Source organism: Mirounga leonina, unplaced genomic scaffold, assembly GCF_011800145.1.
Source record: "Mirounga leonina isolate KUSES-001 unplaced genomic scaffold, KU_Mleo_1.0 Mir_170, whole genome shotgun sequence".
Lineage (NCBI taxonomy): Eukaryota > Metazoa > Chordata > Mammalia > Carnivora > Phocidae > Mirounga > Mirounga leonina.
The window spans coordinates 32,930,936-32,946,381 of NW_023270433.1; the positions used below are offsets into that span (position 1 = coordinate 32,930,936).

Genomic DNA, 15,446 nt, shown 5'->3' on the forward strand with positions numbered 1-15,446 from the left:
TAATCCCAGGCAGGCTAGCAAATCTTTCTATCACATAATAGGCATGAGTAAATAAACTCTCATTCTCACATTTTTGTAGTGATCCAAGGCAAAAAGCAAGAAAGTATAAATTGAAGGATGCAGACAAAGGGGCAGAAATCTGCTGCTCCCAGTGCTGAATGTGAACATACAGAATGAACATGATTTATGTGATCTGGGAGCCCCTTCATTAAGCCTACAAATTCCATTTCACAGACTCTAGATGTAGTCATGAATATACTGTGCCATGGATAATAGTGTGGGCTGTAGAGTGCAGGTCTGGATTTGAATCCCAGCTCCTTTCAAGCTGCGTGACCTTGGCCAAACTCCTTAAGCCCTATGGGGCTCAATGTCCTCCCTTGTGCCATGGAGATCATAATAGCACCTCAACTTGAACCCAGGTAACCAGATGATCTCAAAGTGCAGATGGTGAGCTCCCCCTCCTATAGCTTGAGTGCCACCTCAACCTAGGTGCCAGAGGAAGCATTTATCAACAATGAAACAGAGATCCCTCCTCTCTGGGGGGATTCTCTGAGGAGCTGGGGACCCCCATATACATGAGAAAGCCTCAGCTAGGTTCAGTGATAACCGCAAGCAGTGTCAGGTCTGGCCACGCAGGACTCTGGCTGGCTGTGTGGGAAAGAGACAAACTCTAGGAGGGTCAGACCAGGACATTCCAGGTAGTCGTGCATTTACCCAGGGAGCATTCACTGTGTCTGAATCACATGGAAGACACTGTGTGAAGGGCAAGTGAAGCTGAATCAAAATTAGTGAGACATACCTGTCCTTCAGGAAACACCTACTCTGGATGTTCTGCACTCCTGTCTTTGCCGGCAACCAACATACAAGCACACCCAGAGAGAGGAGAGTGGACAGGGGGTGAGGAACGTGAGTGGCTGGGACACTTGTCCCTGGCAGTGGAAGGCTGGCAGGCTCTGGGAGGTGTGGAGACAGAAGGCTGCCAGCAGAGGAGTAGGCTGAGGAAGGCCAGGGGCAAGATGGGAACCAGACGTGGGGGCCTCTGTGGTCATCTAGGACTGTGAGTTGGGTTTGGCAGGGGCGGCAGAGTTGGGCGGGGCAGTGGGGGGGGGGTACTTCTGAGCCGGAGAGAGGGCAGGTCTGAGCGGTATTTTAGGAGGGTTATGTGGCAGTGGTGGGGAGGATGAATGGAACTCAGAGTCCTAGAAAATAGTCTTTTCATCATAATTCCATACAAGCCTGAGGCCTGAATTCAGAGCCCTTCAACCTCTTTTAATCTAAGGAGGAGATGGTCTCTTTTAGAAACGCCTTCAGCTTCTTACCCCTTGCTGTTCTCACAGAGTCTAACTCAGCAGGGGTTCGTGAAGGCTTACAAAGTGAAGGCAGATCAGAGCTAGAAGATATCCTTTCCACTTTGCTTCCCGGGGAGTGCCTGGGTGTTTGCACCACTTTCCATACCTGTTCAAAGATCTCGCGAACGTAGAAGTGTCGGCTGAGGGTGGAGCTATAGGAGTTCAGTTCTTTCAGTATGATCACGGGGTACTCCATCACCTCCTTTGTCAGGAGCTTGTGGAAACACTCATACCTGGGAGGGGGAGTACGCGAGACCACTGTCTAAGCGGGGGCCGCTCCACCAAGTGTGGGAGACCCTGACCAAGAGCCCCGCCCCAGGCCGCTCGAAGATGGGCTGGGGGCTGCAGTTCGCTCCACACAGAGCCACTGTCTGTGTTTCCTTTCACTCTGGCAATCCTTGGTTTGTTTTGCTCTTTTTCTGATCCTACAAGGAATACACACTCTTCCTAGAACATTTGGAAAACACACACCAGGAGAGTTCTCTGTTGGGACATGGGTTCCCATTTCCTGTCCACAGTCCTAACCCTGTCCTTGAACTTTACCTACATCATCACACCAAACACTCCAGTGCCCAAGGGATCAGGCCTTTATCTGTTTCCCAGGTAAGGAGACACGCCTGGGGGGGGCAGGGGGAGGAGATATTGCCTCAAGATACACTTCTGAAAACTAAGTACTGAAGCTAAGTATTGCAATCATTTGGCAGCGCAATTTCATTTCTATGAATGGTCCCTATAAAATTAGTTGTACAATGGCACAAAGATACAAGACAGTTCAGAGTACTGTTTTTAACATTGAGAAATTGGAACTAATCTTAAAAAGCTAAACAACTGGGAGATGGTTAGACCATTATGAAGCACCCATATTGATGAATTCTGCATGGTCATTAGAAAACGGACATCTATCTGCAGTTAGAGATCTATTTGCATTGCATTGCATAATCCAACCTTTATTTAAAAAACACTGTATATGTGTTTATATCCACATAAATAAAGGTATATACCCATGAAAAGGAAGAGGTGGACAGGAATGAGGGGGAAATTTCTACATGTTTGGATTAGTTAACTTTTTTTTTCTTTAACAAAGAGCACCTATGTTTTAAAATCTGAAAAGGTAGTGGGAGGGCCCATGCTCTTGACCTTTAAACTACAAGGCCTTGAAATCTCCCTCCATAAACTTTTTAGATCAAAGTTCTTCTGAAAGCTTCTGTGTTGGCTGAGAGCAGAGCTGCAAAGGACCACTAGGAATTCTCCAAAGCTAAAGGCAACATTTTAATCTTGAGCTTACTGAGCACACCCTGGGCTCCTAAGCAGGCAACCTCTGATCTTGAATATGAATTTCAGGCCATTCCCTTCTGTCTTTTGGGATCTGGTCTGCCTACCTGTATTTCATATTCTTCAGGAAATCTTTGGCCTTTTCCAGGTGAATCTTCAGTGTTTCCTCGTGGCTTTGCTGCCTCAGTTGGTCCAAGAGCTTATCAAGGTGGGCCTCCTGGGCCTGGCAGCCACACCCAAAATAGGAGGAAGCAGATGTGAGTTACCAAACTCAAAACTCGCAGAGTGCCTGTGAGTGACATGCAGAGACCCCACCACCAGAACGGAGGGGCAGGAATCTCAGAGCAAATGCAGGACTTTTTCCTACAAAAGGGGGCACCAAATGTGCCACCACACTTACCCTCAATGCCCTGGGCTCTTCTCTCTGTCGATAATGTTCTTCTCTGTCTATTTTAGACCCAGCTCAGATGGGACTCCTCAGGGACATGTCCCTTATACCCACCCCACCTGGGCAGGCCCCAGCTACACCTTCCCAAGGCGCCTGTCCCATGCTCTCCTCGACACCAGTTGTATTTAAAATCACATGCTGGGTGTGCCCCTCCACTCCCTAGACTGTGTGAAGGCAGGTGGGGTGGGGGCCCAGCTCATTTCCTGTGGGCACGGTTTGACTGCCATAGGTAGATGCTCTGTACACCGCCCCCCCCCCACCTAGTCTGTCTGTCTCTCATGCACACTCTCTTACAGACACATTTGAGTCCAAGGACCCATCACTAGCCCAGACCTGGCAGGCATATTTCTTCCACTCCCATCCAGCCCATGACCAAGGTGAGCCTTGATTTCTCCATCTGTGTAAGTTTTATAGCTGGAGGTTTTACATTTCAGTCTCAGATAAGTTTGGGGTTAATTTTTATTTATGATACCATAAATATGGTGGGATTTTTTTTTTCTTAATCTGAATGCCGGCTGAGGCTATAGGCCACCAAGCAGAGCAGCCGACCGTCTGGGTGTGGCCCTCTCTTCTGTCCCCGCCGGGGCTCCCTGGGGCACTCGGAGCCACACCTGCTCCTCCAGGCTGTGCTTGTGCTGCTGTTGCTCCATCCTCTTCTCCAGCTCCAGATCCTGCGCTGACAGCACGCTCTCATGTGCCTCCCACAGCTGCACGGCCTCCTGGAAGTAGCTGAAGAGACCCGAGCTCTGACATTCTGTCTGCTTTGCCAGGCCCTCAAAGGATTTCTGCAGCGGCAGAACCCAGAGAAGGGGACTTGAAGGCCAACTGGCCCAGGGTGAGGAGAAGGCCCCCCTCACAGGGCTCCCTCGCCAGCCAGTAGAGGCCCCACCTCTCTAAGGACTGGCCGTCGCTGCCTGGGCACCATCCCTCGGGGTCATCTTCCTGGGTCACACTTTGGCTCACGGCCCTCCCTCCTCTGGAACAGCTTCTGGTCTGCCCAAAGCCATGCCCTCAGCCTGGCTGACCCCGAAGTCCCATCTCTAGACCTGTCCCATATCCACTGAAGTCACTCGTGGGAAGAAGGAGAAGTGCGGGGCCTCAAAGAAAGCAGGAGCCGCCCAGACACCAGCCTGGGCAGCTTTCCTTCTTTGGAGTTCCCTGATTCTTAGCATCTGAGCCAAACACCACTCTCTGCTGTTAAATCCTCACCTCTCCCCATTTTATGGATGTATTTTATGCTCTCATTGGTGCCAGGGGTCAACAAACTTAGCCTAGGAACTAAATTTGGCCCTCTACCATTTTTTGTGGCCCTGAGAGCTAAGCAGAGATTTTACATGTTTTAACGGCTTAAAAAAAAAAAAAATCCACAAAGATACTGAATTATATGAAATTCAAACTTCAGTGTTCACAAATAAAATTGTCTTGAAGCGCAGCCACATCCATCCGTTCCGGCGTTGCCCACCGTGGCTTTTGTGTGACAAGAGCAGAGTGAGAAGTTACTACAGAGACCTGACAGCCCACAGAGAAATGAAATATTTACTCTCTGGCGCCTAGCAGAAAATGTTTCTCCACCCAGCTCCAGATTCTAAGCGTCTTGGGCAGGGGCTTATTGCTCCTTGTGGCCCTTGGATGTGCAGGCTCAGCAAGGGCTCCGAGGAGCACTGCTACCCCAGCCCCGGGGCGGCATGGCCGTAGGAGGGCAGCTGGGGGGTCGTGGGGCAGCCGGGAGCACTCGGTGCGGAGAACCGCCCCAGGGGGCGGCCAGGACCAGGGAGATGGACTCACTGGTGACAAGAAAGCTGGGGGCCCCCAGACTCCAGTCTTCTCATAGCCTGGCACTCCAGGTGCCCCGCCCCTGACCAGCTGTGCGGGTCCCCAGCTACGCACATCCCAGAGCTCCAGCTTCTCCTCCACCTCACTCTGCAGCACTCCCACCGTCTGGAAGAAGTACGGGCTCACCAGGCTCTCTGCCTCCTCCTCGGTGAAGGCTTTCCAGTCCAGCAGCTGCTTCTGGAGGGGAACAGGGCAGAGCCTGGCTTGGGACCGGGGAGGGCTTCACCTCGGGGCCTGGCCCTGCCTCCCTGAGGTCTGCCTCTCACCCAGCCTCCGGGGAAACCCTCACAGCGGTGGGGATGGTCCACCTTTTCGGTCCGCCCACCGAGTCCAGGCGCTGTGTACTATCCTGTTGTCTCACTGAATCCCCTGAAGGCATTCTCATTAGCCCTGTTTGACAGATGAGGAAACCAAGGCTCAGAGAAGTGGAGGAGCTTGCTGGAGGCCACACATCTGGCAAGTGGGGGGCTGGGATCCGAACTCAGAACTGTTGTCCTGCAGACCCCAGAGACATAATCAGCCATGCTACGGCCTCAGTGTGGCTACAAGTCAGACGGGGCTCCTGCTCCCTATAACTGAATTCCTATTATGCCAACTGGAAAGCAGTCTCTTCGTATTAATAAAGCCTTGGTTTATGCACAAACTCTAATATCTCCCACAAATAAAAAGTGTCTATAGGGGCGCCTGCGTGGCTCAGTGGTTAAGCGTCTGCCTTCAGCTCAGGTCATGATCCCAGGGTCCTGGGATCGAGCCCCGCATCGGGCTCCCTGCTCGGCAGGAAGCGTGCTTCTCCCTCTCCCACTCCCCCTGCTTGTGTTCCCTCTCTCGCTGTGTCTCTCTCTGTCAAATAAATAAATAAAATCTTTAAAAAAGAAATAAGTGTCTATAGTTGTATACTTCCACTGCTGCTGAATAGGAATACCAAGCACCCTTCCTCTGTCAGGCCTAAGACGCTCTTGGGGCATGTGCTGACTTTAACTTATTCCCCTGCTGTGCCTGACAAAGGGAAGTGAGAATGGGCATGAGGGTCAGCACTGAGGGCCCCTGGGCTCTTGGGAGGTCTTAGGCTGCCCCCCTGGATGAGGGGAGGAAACTGTCAGGGGCATGGTGCTGGGAAGGCTCTCCTCGGGCAAAAGCTTCCCTCTCTCCTCTCCCTCCAGGCTTTACTTCTGAGGCTTGACACCCTGAAAAAGCTGACTGAGAGGCATGTGGCTGGCCCGAAGGCCACAGAGCAAACGGGCAGCCCTTGGGCCTTTTGCAAACTTGGTCTTCTCATCAGCAGATGGGGCTGGTGACGCCCACCCTGCAGGACCTCGTGGATTCAAGGTGAGCCTGTGCAAGCAGGTGGCGCAGCCCCCAGGGACGCAGCACCGGACCCTGCCCAGCACCGTGAAGCACTCTGCTCCCCGTGAATTCTGCTCACCTCACAGTCTCGGCGGCAGAACAAAAGCTCTACAGACTCATGAGGGGAAGAGGAGCAGGAACTTGTTGGAGCCCGGAGGCCGGGAGAGGGCATTTTGACCAAATATCTCCTTGTACCCCACAAAAGCAGGCACTGTCATTGAAGTGCTTTGCGAGGGACCCACAGTCTCACCGTCTGACAGGGGCCGGCGGGGTGGACAGGAAGGCTGGGAGTGACTGCAGTGGCCGCACTATCTTACAAAAGCAAAGCCCTGGAAATAACCCGCCTGATCCGAGCTGCCCTGAATCAATAATGTCAAGTGCTATAAGGGGTACAGACTGTCAAGGCTGAAGCCTGACGTGATCAGAGAGTGTATTACTTCATCCATGGGGTCAGGGAAGTCTTCCTGGAGAAGGAAGGGCTGGGCTCCACCTTGAGTGACAGGTGGGAAGGGCTGGGGAGGAGGGGTCTGGGCGGAGGGATGCCCAGAGGCCAGGGAAGGCCTGGGGCGCGTGAGGAAGGAAAGCAGGGGATCCAGGCTGGAGGGGGGCAGGGGCGGGCCAGGAGGGACGCCCACCTTGCACTTCTGCACGTGGGCCAGGCACTCCTGCCACGTCTTCTCGTACTGCAGGCGGATCCGCATCATGCAGTCCATGTGGTAGGTATCTCCATGGGCAGAAAGAAAACATGTCAGCTGCTCTTCCAGAAGGAAGAGAGGAGATTAGAAAGAGTTTCCCCTCCGCAAGGGAGGCAGCTTCTCTCTTTAGCGAAGATAACTGAGGTGAGATCCATGGTCCCGATTCTGAGCAGGGGCTGGGATCTCCTTCCTCACAAAGTCCCCAACACCCCAAGATAAGGGCCTTGAATGAGGAGTTGCCTTTATCTGTTCTGAATCTATTCTAACCCTGATTCTTGACTCCGTTTCCAGACTAATGGAATTCCAGATGGTTGCACCGAATCATAAAACAATAACAAGGGTGCAAATTAACAAGAGTTTACTGATTACATCTGTGCTTAGTTCCTTAAGAAGTGAATAGGCTAGCAGAACACTCAGAAGCTGGCTGATTGGTTTTCTCTCCTCCCCGTCTACTGTTTCCCACTTTCTAATAAACTCGGTGTGACTCTTGGTGTCTGAGACAAGCAGCTGAAGTTTAATGTCCCTGGCAGTTCTAGAAACTGAAACACAGCACAAAGATTCTGCGGCAGTCGTTTTTGGGTGAGGGCTGAAGAAGAGGACAGGGTGGATGGAAGCTGGGTAGATGGAGGATACGGGGGCGGGGGTGGGGGAGTGTGTGTGGAAGATATGCAATGGAACTGAGAGGAGCAGCTCTGAAGCTGGTTTCTCCAGCCCCAGGGCGGCTTCCTAGGCCAGCACATCCCCACCCATCCCATGAAGTCACTGTGATCTGTGCTTCCACTCCTGTAACCCCTCTGATCTCTTCCCACTCTGACCTCCTCACTCCCAGCTCAGAACTTTGCCCTGGGTTCCCACTCCCACCGGAGAAAGCCCAGCCTCCCCCACATGGCCACACGGGCAGCAAAGTCTGGCCCCACCACCCCCGGCATCTTCCAGCCTCCCCCACCATGTTCTCCTTTCCCCAAAGGCCCCAGCTCTGTCTTGACCCTGAGCCTCCTCACATGCTATTCTTCCTGCCGGAAAAGCTCCCCTTATCCCTGGGTTTGGCTAACTCTTGCCTTGCAGTTCTTGACTGGATGAACACTTCCCTGGCAAGGTCTCATATGACCCTTAACCAAGCTCTGTCCCTAGAAACATGCTGGTCACCTGTCTGCTCTTTGCTGTAACATCCTGCATGGCCTGACTTTTGCCCTGGATGGGAAACACCCTGCTGGGTATCAGGGCCCAGCCCTGCACCCGTCCCCAGGAGGTGCCTGGTAAATGGCAGTTATTGCTATTATTTAGGGTCTTGGAGCTCTTACCCTTGGTATTATAATTATAATACCTCTGCAGTTTTAAACCTGAGAGCCCTGGGAGCAATGATGGATACTCTTAACCAAAGTACCCAGGTCAAGTGCAGATGTGACGTCATTAGCTGTGTGACCATGGGCGTAGAGGATACCTCTCCTCTCTATGCCTCTGAGTCCTTCTCTATCACAGGGGGACAATGACACTACTGACCTTACCAGGTTGCTGTAAGCCTCAAAGGAGATGGAAATATCCTATATCTTCTAGAGCAAGACTTGGCAAGCATTTTCTATAAAGGGCTAGATAGTAGATACTGCCAGCTTTGCCAGCCATAAAGTCTCTGTTGCAACTACTCTTTTAAAAAAAATTATTTATTTGAGAGAGAGAACAAGAGCATAAGCAGGGGAGGGGCAGAAGCAGGCTCCCCGCTGGGCAGAGAGTCGACATGGGGCTTGATCCCAGGACCCTGGGGTCATGACCCGAGCCAAAGGCAGACACTTATCGACTGAGCCTCCTTTATTATTCCTCTTGGGATCCCTATTTTATTGAGGAGCAGTTTGGGCACCTGGGTGGCTCAGATGGTTAAGCGTCTGCCTTCGGCTCAGGTCATGCTCCCGGGGTCCTGGGATCGAGTCCCGCATCGGGCTCCCTGCTAGGTGGGGAGCCTGCTTCTCTCCCTCTGCCTCTGCCTCTCTCTGACTCTCATGAATAAATAAATAAAACATTTAAAAAAAAATATTGAGGAGCAGTTTGAGGCCAAGAGAAGTCATGCCTTCCCCAAGGTCACACAGTTGGGACAGCACAGAGCTGGGGGTCAAACCCATGTCTCTCTGACTATAAGACCACCTGCTTGGCATCTCCTATGCCCAGTACCTGGCCCCCAACCTGTCCCCACAGGAGTTCATCAGAGCCATCCCTCTGGCTCCTTGCTGGGGTCAAGGTTCAGGGATCAGACTATGTGGCTGGCATGGCTGCCAGCTGGGCAGTGACCAGGAAGCTGTGGGAGGGAGGAAAAGGGCTCTACCAGGCAAGGTACGGGGAGATCCTATATGAACCCTCGGAGCTCACTCTTCCATCTGCATTCCCTCTCTCCTCCAGGGGGACATGCCCCACTCCTGAGTTTATAATAGACTCTCACATAAATGACTGGCTACTACATGAACAGGGTTCTGAAGAGACCTGAGTGGCATCCCACAAACCTCACTTACCAAGGTGCTTATTTAGGGAGTTGAGAGAAGACTGCCATTCAGTCAGCTGAGCTTTGCTGTAATTGGGGGGCAGAAGGTCACTGGGGAAGGAAGATATAACAAGGAAGCCATGCTTGAATAAAATATTTGCTTACCAGAACAGGCAGCATCTTTTTTTTTTTTTTTTTAAGATTTTATTTATTTATTTGACAGAGAGACACAGCGAGAGAGGGAACACAAGCAGGGGGAGTGGGAGAGGGAGAAGCAGGCTTCCCGCGGAGCAGGGAGCCCGATGCGGGGCTCGATCCCAGGACCCTGGGATCATGACCTGAGCCGAAGGCAGGCGCTTAACGACTGAGCCACCCAGGCGCCCCCAGAACAGGCAGCATCTTTAAGGCACATAGCCCCATAGTATAGTATCTATGGAGGTATCAAAGAAACAGTTGACTTGCTGGGGATTTCCTGGTGCCAAAAATACAACTCATAAGAGGTCTATTACCCAAAGATACAAAAGTAGGGACCCGAAGGGATATGTGCACCCCGATGTTTATAGCAGCAATGTCCACAATAGCCAAACTGTGGAAAGAGCCAAGATGTCTATCAGCAGATGAATGGATAAAGAAGATGTGGTATATATACACAATGGAATATTATGCAGCCATCAAAAAATGAAATCTTGCTATTTGCAACGACGTGGATGGAACTGGAGGGTGTTATGCTGAGTGAAATAAGTCAATCAGAGAAAGACATGTATCATATGACCTCACTGATATGAAGAATTCTTAATCTCAGGAAACAAACTGAGGGTTGCTGGAGTGGAGGGTGGGGTGGGAGGGATGGGGCGGCTGGGTGATAGACCTTGGGGAGGGTATGTGCTATGGTGAGCGCTGTGAATTGTGCAAGACTGTTGAATCACAGATCTGTACCTCTGAAACAAATAATACATAACATGTCAAAAAGATGAAGAAGAAGAAGAAGAAGAAGAAGAAGAAGAAGAAGAAGAAGAAGAAGAAGAAGAAGAAGAAGGGGAAGAAGGAGAAGAAGAAAGCAGGAGGGGAAGAATGAAGGGGGGAAAATCGGAGGGGAGATGGACCATGAGAGATGATGGACTCTGAAAAACAAACTGAGGGTTCTAGAGGGGAGGGGGCTGGGAGGATGGGTTAGCCTGGTGATGGGTATTAAAGAGGGCACGTTCTGCATAGAGCACTGGGTGTTATACGCAAATAATGAATCATGGAACACTACATCAAAAACTGTAATGTATGGTGATTAACATAACATAATAGTTAAAAAAAATAAGAGGTCTATTAATATTAACAAGTCTGTTACTTAGAAAATAATACCGAGAACACCTGGGTGGCTCAGTTGGTTAAGTCTCTGACTCTTGATTTCACCTCAGGTCATGATCTCAGGGTGGTGAGATGGAGCTGGCCTGGAGTGGGCTTACTATTCTCTCTCTCCCTCTACCCCCTCCTTACATGCATGCGCTCTCTCTTTCTCTCTAAAAAAAAAAAAAGAAAAGAAAGAAAGAAAAGAAAACTGAATTTCCGTAATGGAAAAAAACAAATGGTTCATATCACTTGACAAAGACTACTTGCCTACTTCTAGGAACCGAATCCGAGATGATAATATAAATGCATACAAAGTTTATGCATTAAGACAGATGCTTAACAGTAGTGTTTATAAGCACTCAAAAAATCATAAACAAACTTCATATCCAACAATAGGGTTCTGTCTAAATAAAGTACAGTGCATTCTCTTCTGAAGTCACTAAAGATAGTGCGACAGATTGAAAACCGGCCAACGTCCTCAAGGGCTCCCCTCAGTCTATTTCTCTACCCAGGGGCTGGGCCGGGCCACGTGATTTGCTTTAGCCAATGAGACGTTAGCAAAACGAGACCGAGTGTTGGAAAGGCTTGTGTGCTCTCCTCTGCCGCTGCCACCAGAGAAGCCCCAGCTGTCCCAGCCCAGGCTCCGGGCATAGGAGTGAGGCCATTCTAGACCATCTACCCTCAGCCCGGCCAGCCCAGACTAAGGGAAACACCCTGTGGCAAACAACCCCCAGAATCCTGAGAAACAAGAAATGCTTGTTGTTTTAAGCCACTAAATTTTGGGTGGTGTTTAATGGTATGGAAAGATGCATATGGTAAGGAGGACCATATAACTTATTGTCCAAACCAGGACATTTCTGACAATGAAGAGAGGGATTCTATTAATGATTGTACCAGGACAAGATGTGTAACCCAGGATGGTCTTGGGCACCCTACTTATGGTGGGACAGTAAAGAGCAAAAGATAACTACAGGACTGCACACAGCATAATCTCCAGTCTAAACATTATACTAAGTGCAATATTGTGTCCTGGATTGGGTCCTGGGACAGAAAACGGGCAATGTAGAAAAACTGGTGAAATCTGAAAATGTCTGGCGTCTAGTTAATGGGAATGCATGAAAGTAAATTTCTTAGTTTTGCATGTAAGATAACGATATTAGGGGGAAGTGGGTAAGGAGTGTACAGGAATTCTGTGTGCTATCTTTGTAAGTTTTCTGTAAATCTAACATTACGCCAAAATAAAAATTGAATTTAAAAATTATTTTAAAATCATATGCATATATGTTTATTGGATCCAAGAAAATCCATGGGAATTCTCCCAGGACTTTGGAAAACTCTCTCTTGGGGGCCCTAGGAATCTTTTTTTTTTTTTAAGATTTTATTTATTTGAGAGAGAGAGAACAAGAGTACGCAAGGGAGGGGCAGAAGCAGGCTCTCCACTGAGCAGGGAGTCCAACACGGGGTTGGATCCCAGGACCCTGGGATCATGACCTGAGCCGAAGGCAGCTGCATAACCCACTGAGCCACCCAGGCGCCCCTGCAACTTCCTCGTTTCTGCTGCTGTAGAGCGGAAGAAGCCTTAGACAATATGTGAACAAATGAGCACAGCTGTGTTCCAATGAAACTTCCTTGCAAACAAGCAGGGGCCCAAGGATGGGAGTTTGAGGACCCTTGATAGCTCTATATCAGAGACAGAGAAGCAAGGTCCGGGGCTCTGGGGTTTCAGGAGTAAGGCCTGGAGCTCTGCGTCAGGTTGGGGTATGGAACCCCATATGAGGCAGTTCCTTGGGACAGCTACTTGGGCTTGATGATAAGGCTCCCTGGCTCCTTCGCGGGTTAAGAAGACACAGGTGGGTGTCTACACAGTGTGCTCTGAGTGCTGCCAAGACCTCCTTGCACAAACAAACCACAAACCCAAACCTTCACTCTTGATGTTCACTGGAATTCTATGCTCAAGGCTTTGCAACTAAGTTGCACATTCAAACTTGTGTTTGCAGTACACACTTCAGACACAGATCATGTCCTGGCTTCCCCTCTTTCTATACTCTCACTGCAAAGGAGCTGCTGGGTCCTGTACATGCACACTCTTGCCTCTGATTTCAGAGAGTTGCCCCCAACTTCCTCAGCTCAGGTCAAGTCACCCACCAGCTCCATGCTCTGCCCGCAGACACTCTGCCATTACATAGAGTTTCCCAGCAGGGGCCACAAGCGCCAGGGAATGCATTTTCCTGTCTTTGGCCCTGTCACTCTCCTTCACTCAGGCAGGTAGCCAGCCAGCCCAGTGTTCACAGCTGGTGTGAGGGATATGGCAGGGTAGAAAAGCGAGCAGCCTAGAAATCTTTCTGGATTTTGTTCTCAAAATCTAAGTTTTCAGGAGAGCCTAGAGCACTGGGGAGGGGAAGCCTTGGCGGGAGTGGGCCGGGAGCCCTGGGGAGGGGAGCTGGGCTGGCAGCTGAGAGTGGAGGACCAGGGCTCTCTCCTCACCCAGCAGAAGGGAGCTGGGGGCGGACAGAGAGGACTGCGGTTGCCTGGCAGTAGCAACCTGGGTCCTCCTTCCTGGTCGAAGGCCCGGGGTTGGGGGGGCAGGTGTAAGACCCAGGTACCCAGAGTGAAACAGCTGCCTGGGTGTGAGGCCACAGGGGTGCAGAGTAGCCTCCTCAAGGTTGCTGCAGCAGCTGCCCCAGGGCATGTGGGTGGATCAAATACAGAGGAACAGACCCCTTCACCGGGCCTGTGATGGATGGGGATTCACGGCTTCACCTCGATGGATACAACCCCAAGAAAGATTGAGTTTGGCCCAGTTTAGTAAACAGGGACTCAGTCGGAAACAGTGGAGTTACAGAAAACAAGAAAAGCACTTTACCTTATGTTGAGATTTTTATCCACCTTGTTAATTTTGCACCTGCATGAAAAAGTGCCTGCCCTGGGGGAGATTGTGTGGGGTTCTAATTGTCATTGGTATCCTAGGAGAACTTTGGCTCTGTGGTGGGGAGACAAGCAGGTAAGCCTGGGTTACCAGGGTTAGGGGTGGGAGGAACCAAGGTACACTGGAAGAGGAGGAGCATCTCCCAGCACATGAAGCTTCTCCACTTTCAGGGCCACGCAGGCTCCGTCCTGCTGCTCAGAGTGGATGCTATAGGATCCCCAGGCAGTGGGCTTCCAGGGTCTAGGACATTCACTGTGCGCCTCACCAAACAGCTTACTATGGGATCAGAGCTGGGTGAGCCCAGGGTTGAGGGGAGCGTGCACAGCCTCTAACAGGTTCCCTCTCTGATGGCAGCAGCCCCCTCACTGACCTCCAGGCTCCAGCCTCAGACCCTCCAGCTCGCCCTCCAAACTGCAAGGCTGATGGAGCCACTCTGCTCCCCACCAGCTCTTGGGAAAAAGTCCAACCCCTGAACCTGGCCCCTCCTCCCCCGCTCACCCTGCCCCCCTTTGCCAATGCCTCCTTCCAAGTTTTTTGGCCCAGTCATGTTCTTTGTTGTCACTGGGGCTGGAATGCCCCAGAACGTGGGCCCAGGTGGATGGCACAGGACTAGGGAACAAGGAGCTGGCCTGGCCTGGAGGATGCCCCAGGAGAATGGTCAATGCTGAGGACTGTGCCTGCCTCCCCCATAGCATCCCTCGCTGGAGCCCCCTCCCAGCATACCAGATGGTGCGGAGATGCTCCAGCCGCTTTTGCTGCAGGGCTTTCTGGTTCTTCAGCATGCTCTCCATCTCCTTCTTCACAGCTGGAGGAGTCCGGATCCTCTCACTGGCCATGAACTCACTGGGTGTCCAGATGCGTTGGCACCATAGAGAGGAGAGGAGGGGCAGGGCAGATGGGAGAGAGGGGATGAGACTCGTGGTAAGAACATTCAGAACCTAAGCACCCTTACACCACTCCAGCTGCTTCCTCCCCATCGGGGGCCACTGGGACAATGATGAGAGGAGGGAGGGTGCGAGGTGGGAGAGAAGAACCACAGGGCTGCCAGTGAGACTCTGGCACTAAGAGCATGGGACCAACAGGCAGAGATCTCAGTGTGGGTCCCGACTCCTGCCTGCCAGCTCTATGACCTTGGGCGAGTCACTCCCCTCCTGTGAATCTGTTTCCTTGTCTGTAATCGAGCTAATGAAGAGTACCTATAAGGACCCAGTAAGATACTGCAAGCAAAGCCCCTAGCACCAAGCCTGGCTCAGGGGAAATGCCCCGTAAATGTCAGCTCCTGACATCACTGTTGGTGATTATTGACATTTGTAACAACCTCCAGGCCCAGGCCCCGACCAGTCACTTTCCATATAGCATCTTGATCATCACTGAAACCCTAATGCTGGCCCATCATCGTGCCTGCTCTGTGTAAGGAAAGAAAAGCTCTACTACGTTCAAGTGCTTGATCAAGGTCACAGGGAAAGTACAGGTGGAGCCAGGTCTCAGTACACTTCTCTTCCATCCCTGGTATCAGACTCTGGTGTTCTCATCTGGAAATTCAGGTGTTCAGATGGGCCTCCCATCCGCAGACCCACAGCACAGACGGACAGACATTCTTAGGCATCCTCAGACATCTCTGCCCAGCAAGCAAAAGAAAGCCTTGCTTGTTGGCCAGGAGCTGCAGGATCCTTGTGTCAGTATTAACCAAAGGGCCACCTGGCGGAGGCAGCACGGAGATGGGCCTTCTCCCTCCCTCCCCGAGGTGAACCTCGATACCAGAGGGCAGGAGGTA

The 15,446-nt window shown here is 51.3% G+C and overlaps 1 protein-coding gene across 4 annotated transcripts in view; it reads right to left on the bottom strand.

The window, feature by feature from the left end:
* CCDC180 (coiled-coil domain containing 180) overlaps nt 1-15,446 on the bottom strand; it is a 75,949-nt gene that overhangs the window by 39,348 nt on the left and 21,155 nt on the right. For all 4 annotated transcript variants that reach the window (XM_035016261.1, XM_035016260.1, XM_035016258.1 and 1 more), the window contains 7 exons: nt 14,396-14,515; nt 9,437-9,516; nt 6,882-6,970; nt 4,957-5,079; nt 3,681-3,854; nt 2,729-2,844; nt 1,456-1,582 (listed from right to left, as the gene is read on the bottom strand). In XM_035016261.1, the coding sequence (XP_034872152.1) occupies nt 1,456-1,582; nt 2,729-2,844; nt 3,681-3,854; nt 4,957-5,079; nt 6,882-6,970; nt 9,437-9,516; nt 14,396-14,515 (829 nt within the window). The remainder of the gene's footprint in view (nt 1-1,455; nt 1,583-2,728; nt 2,845-3,680; nt 3,855-4,956; nt 5,080-6,881; nt 6,971-9,436; nt 9,517-14,395; nt 14,516-15,446) is intronic.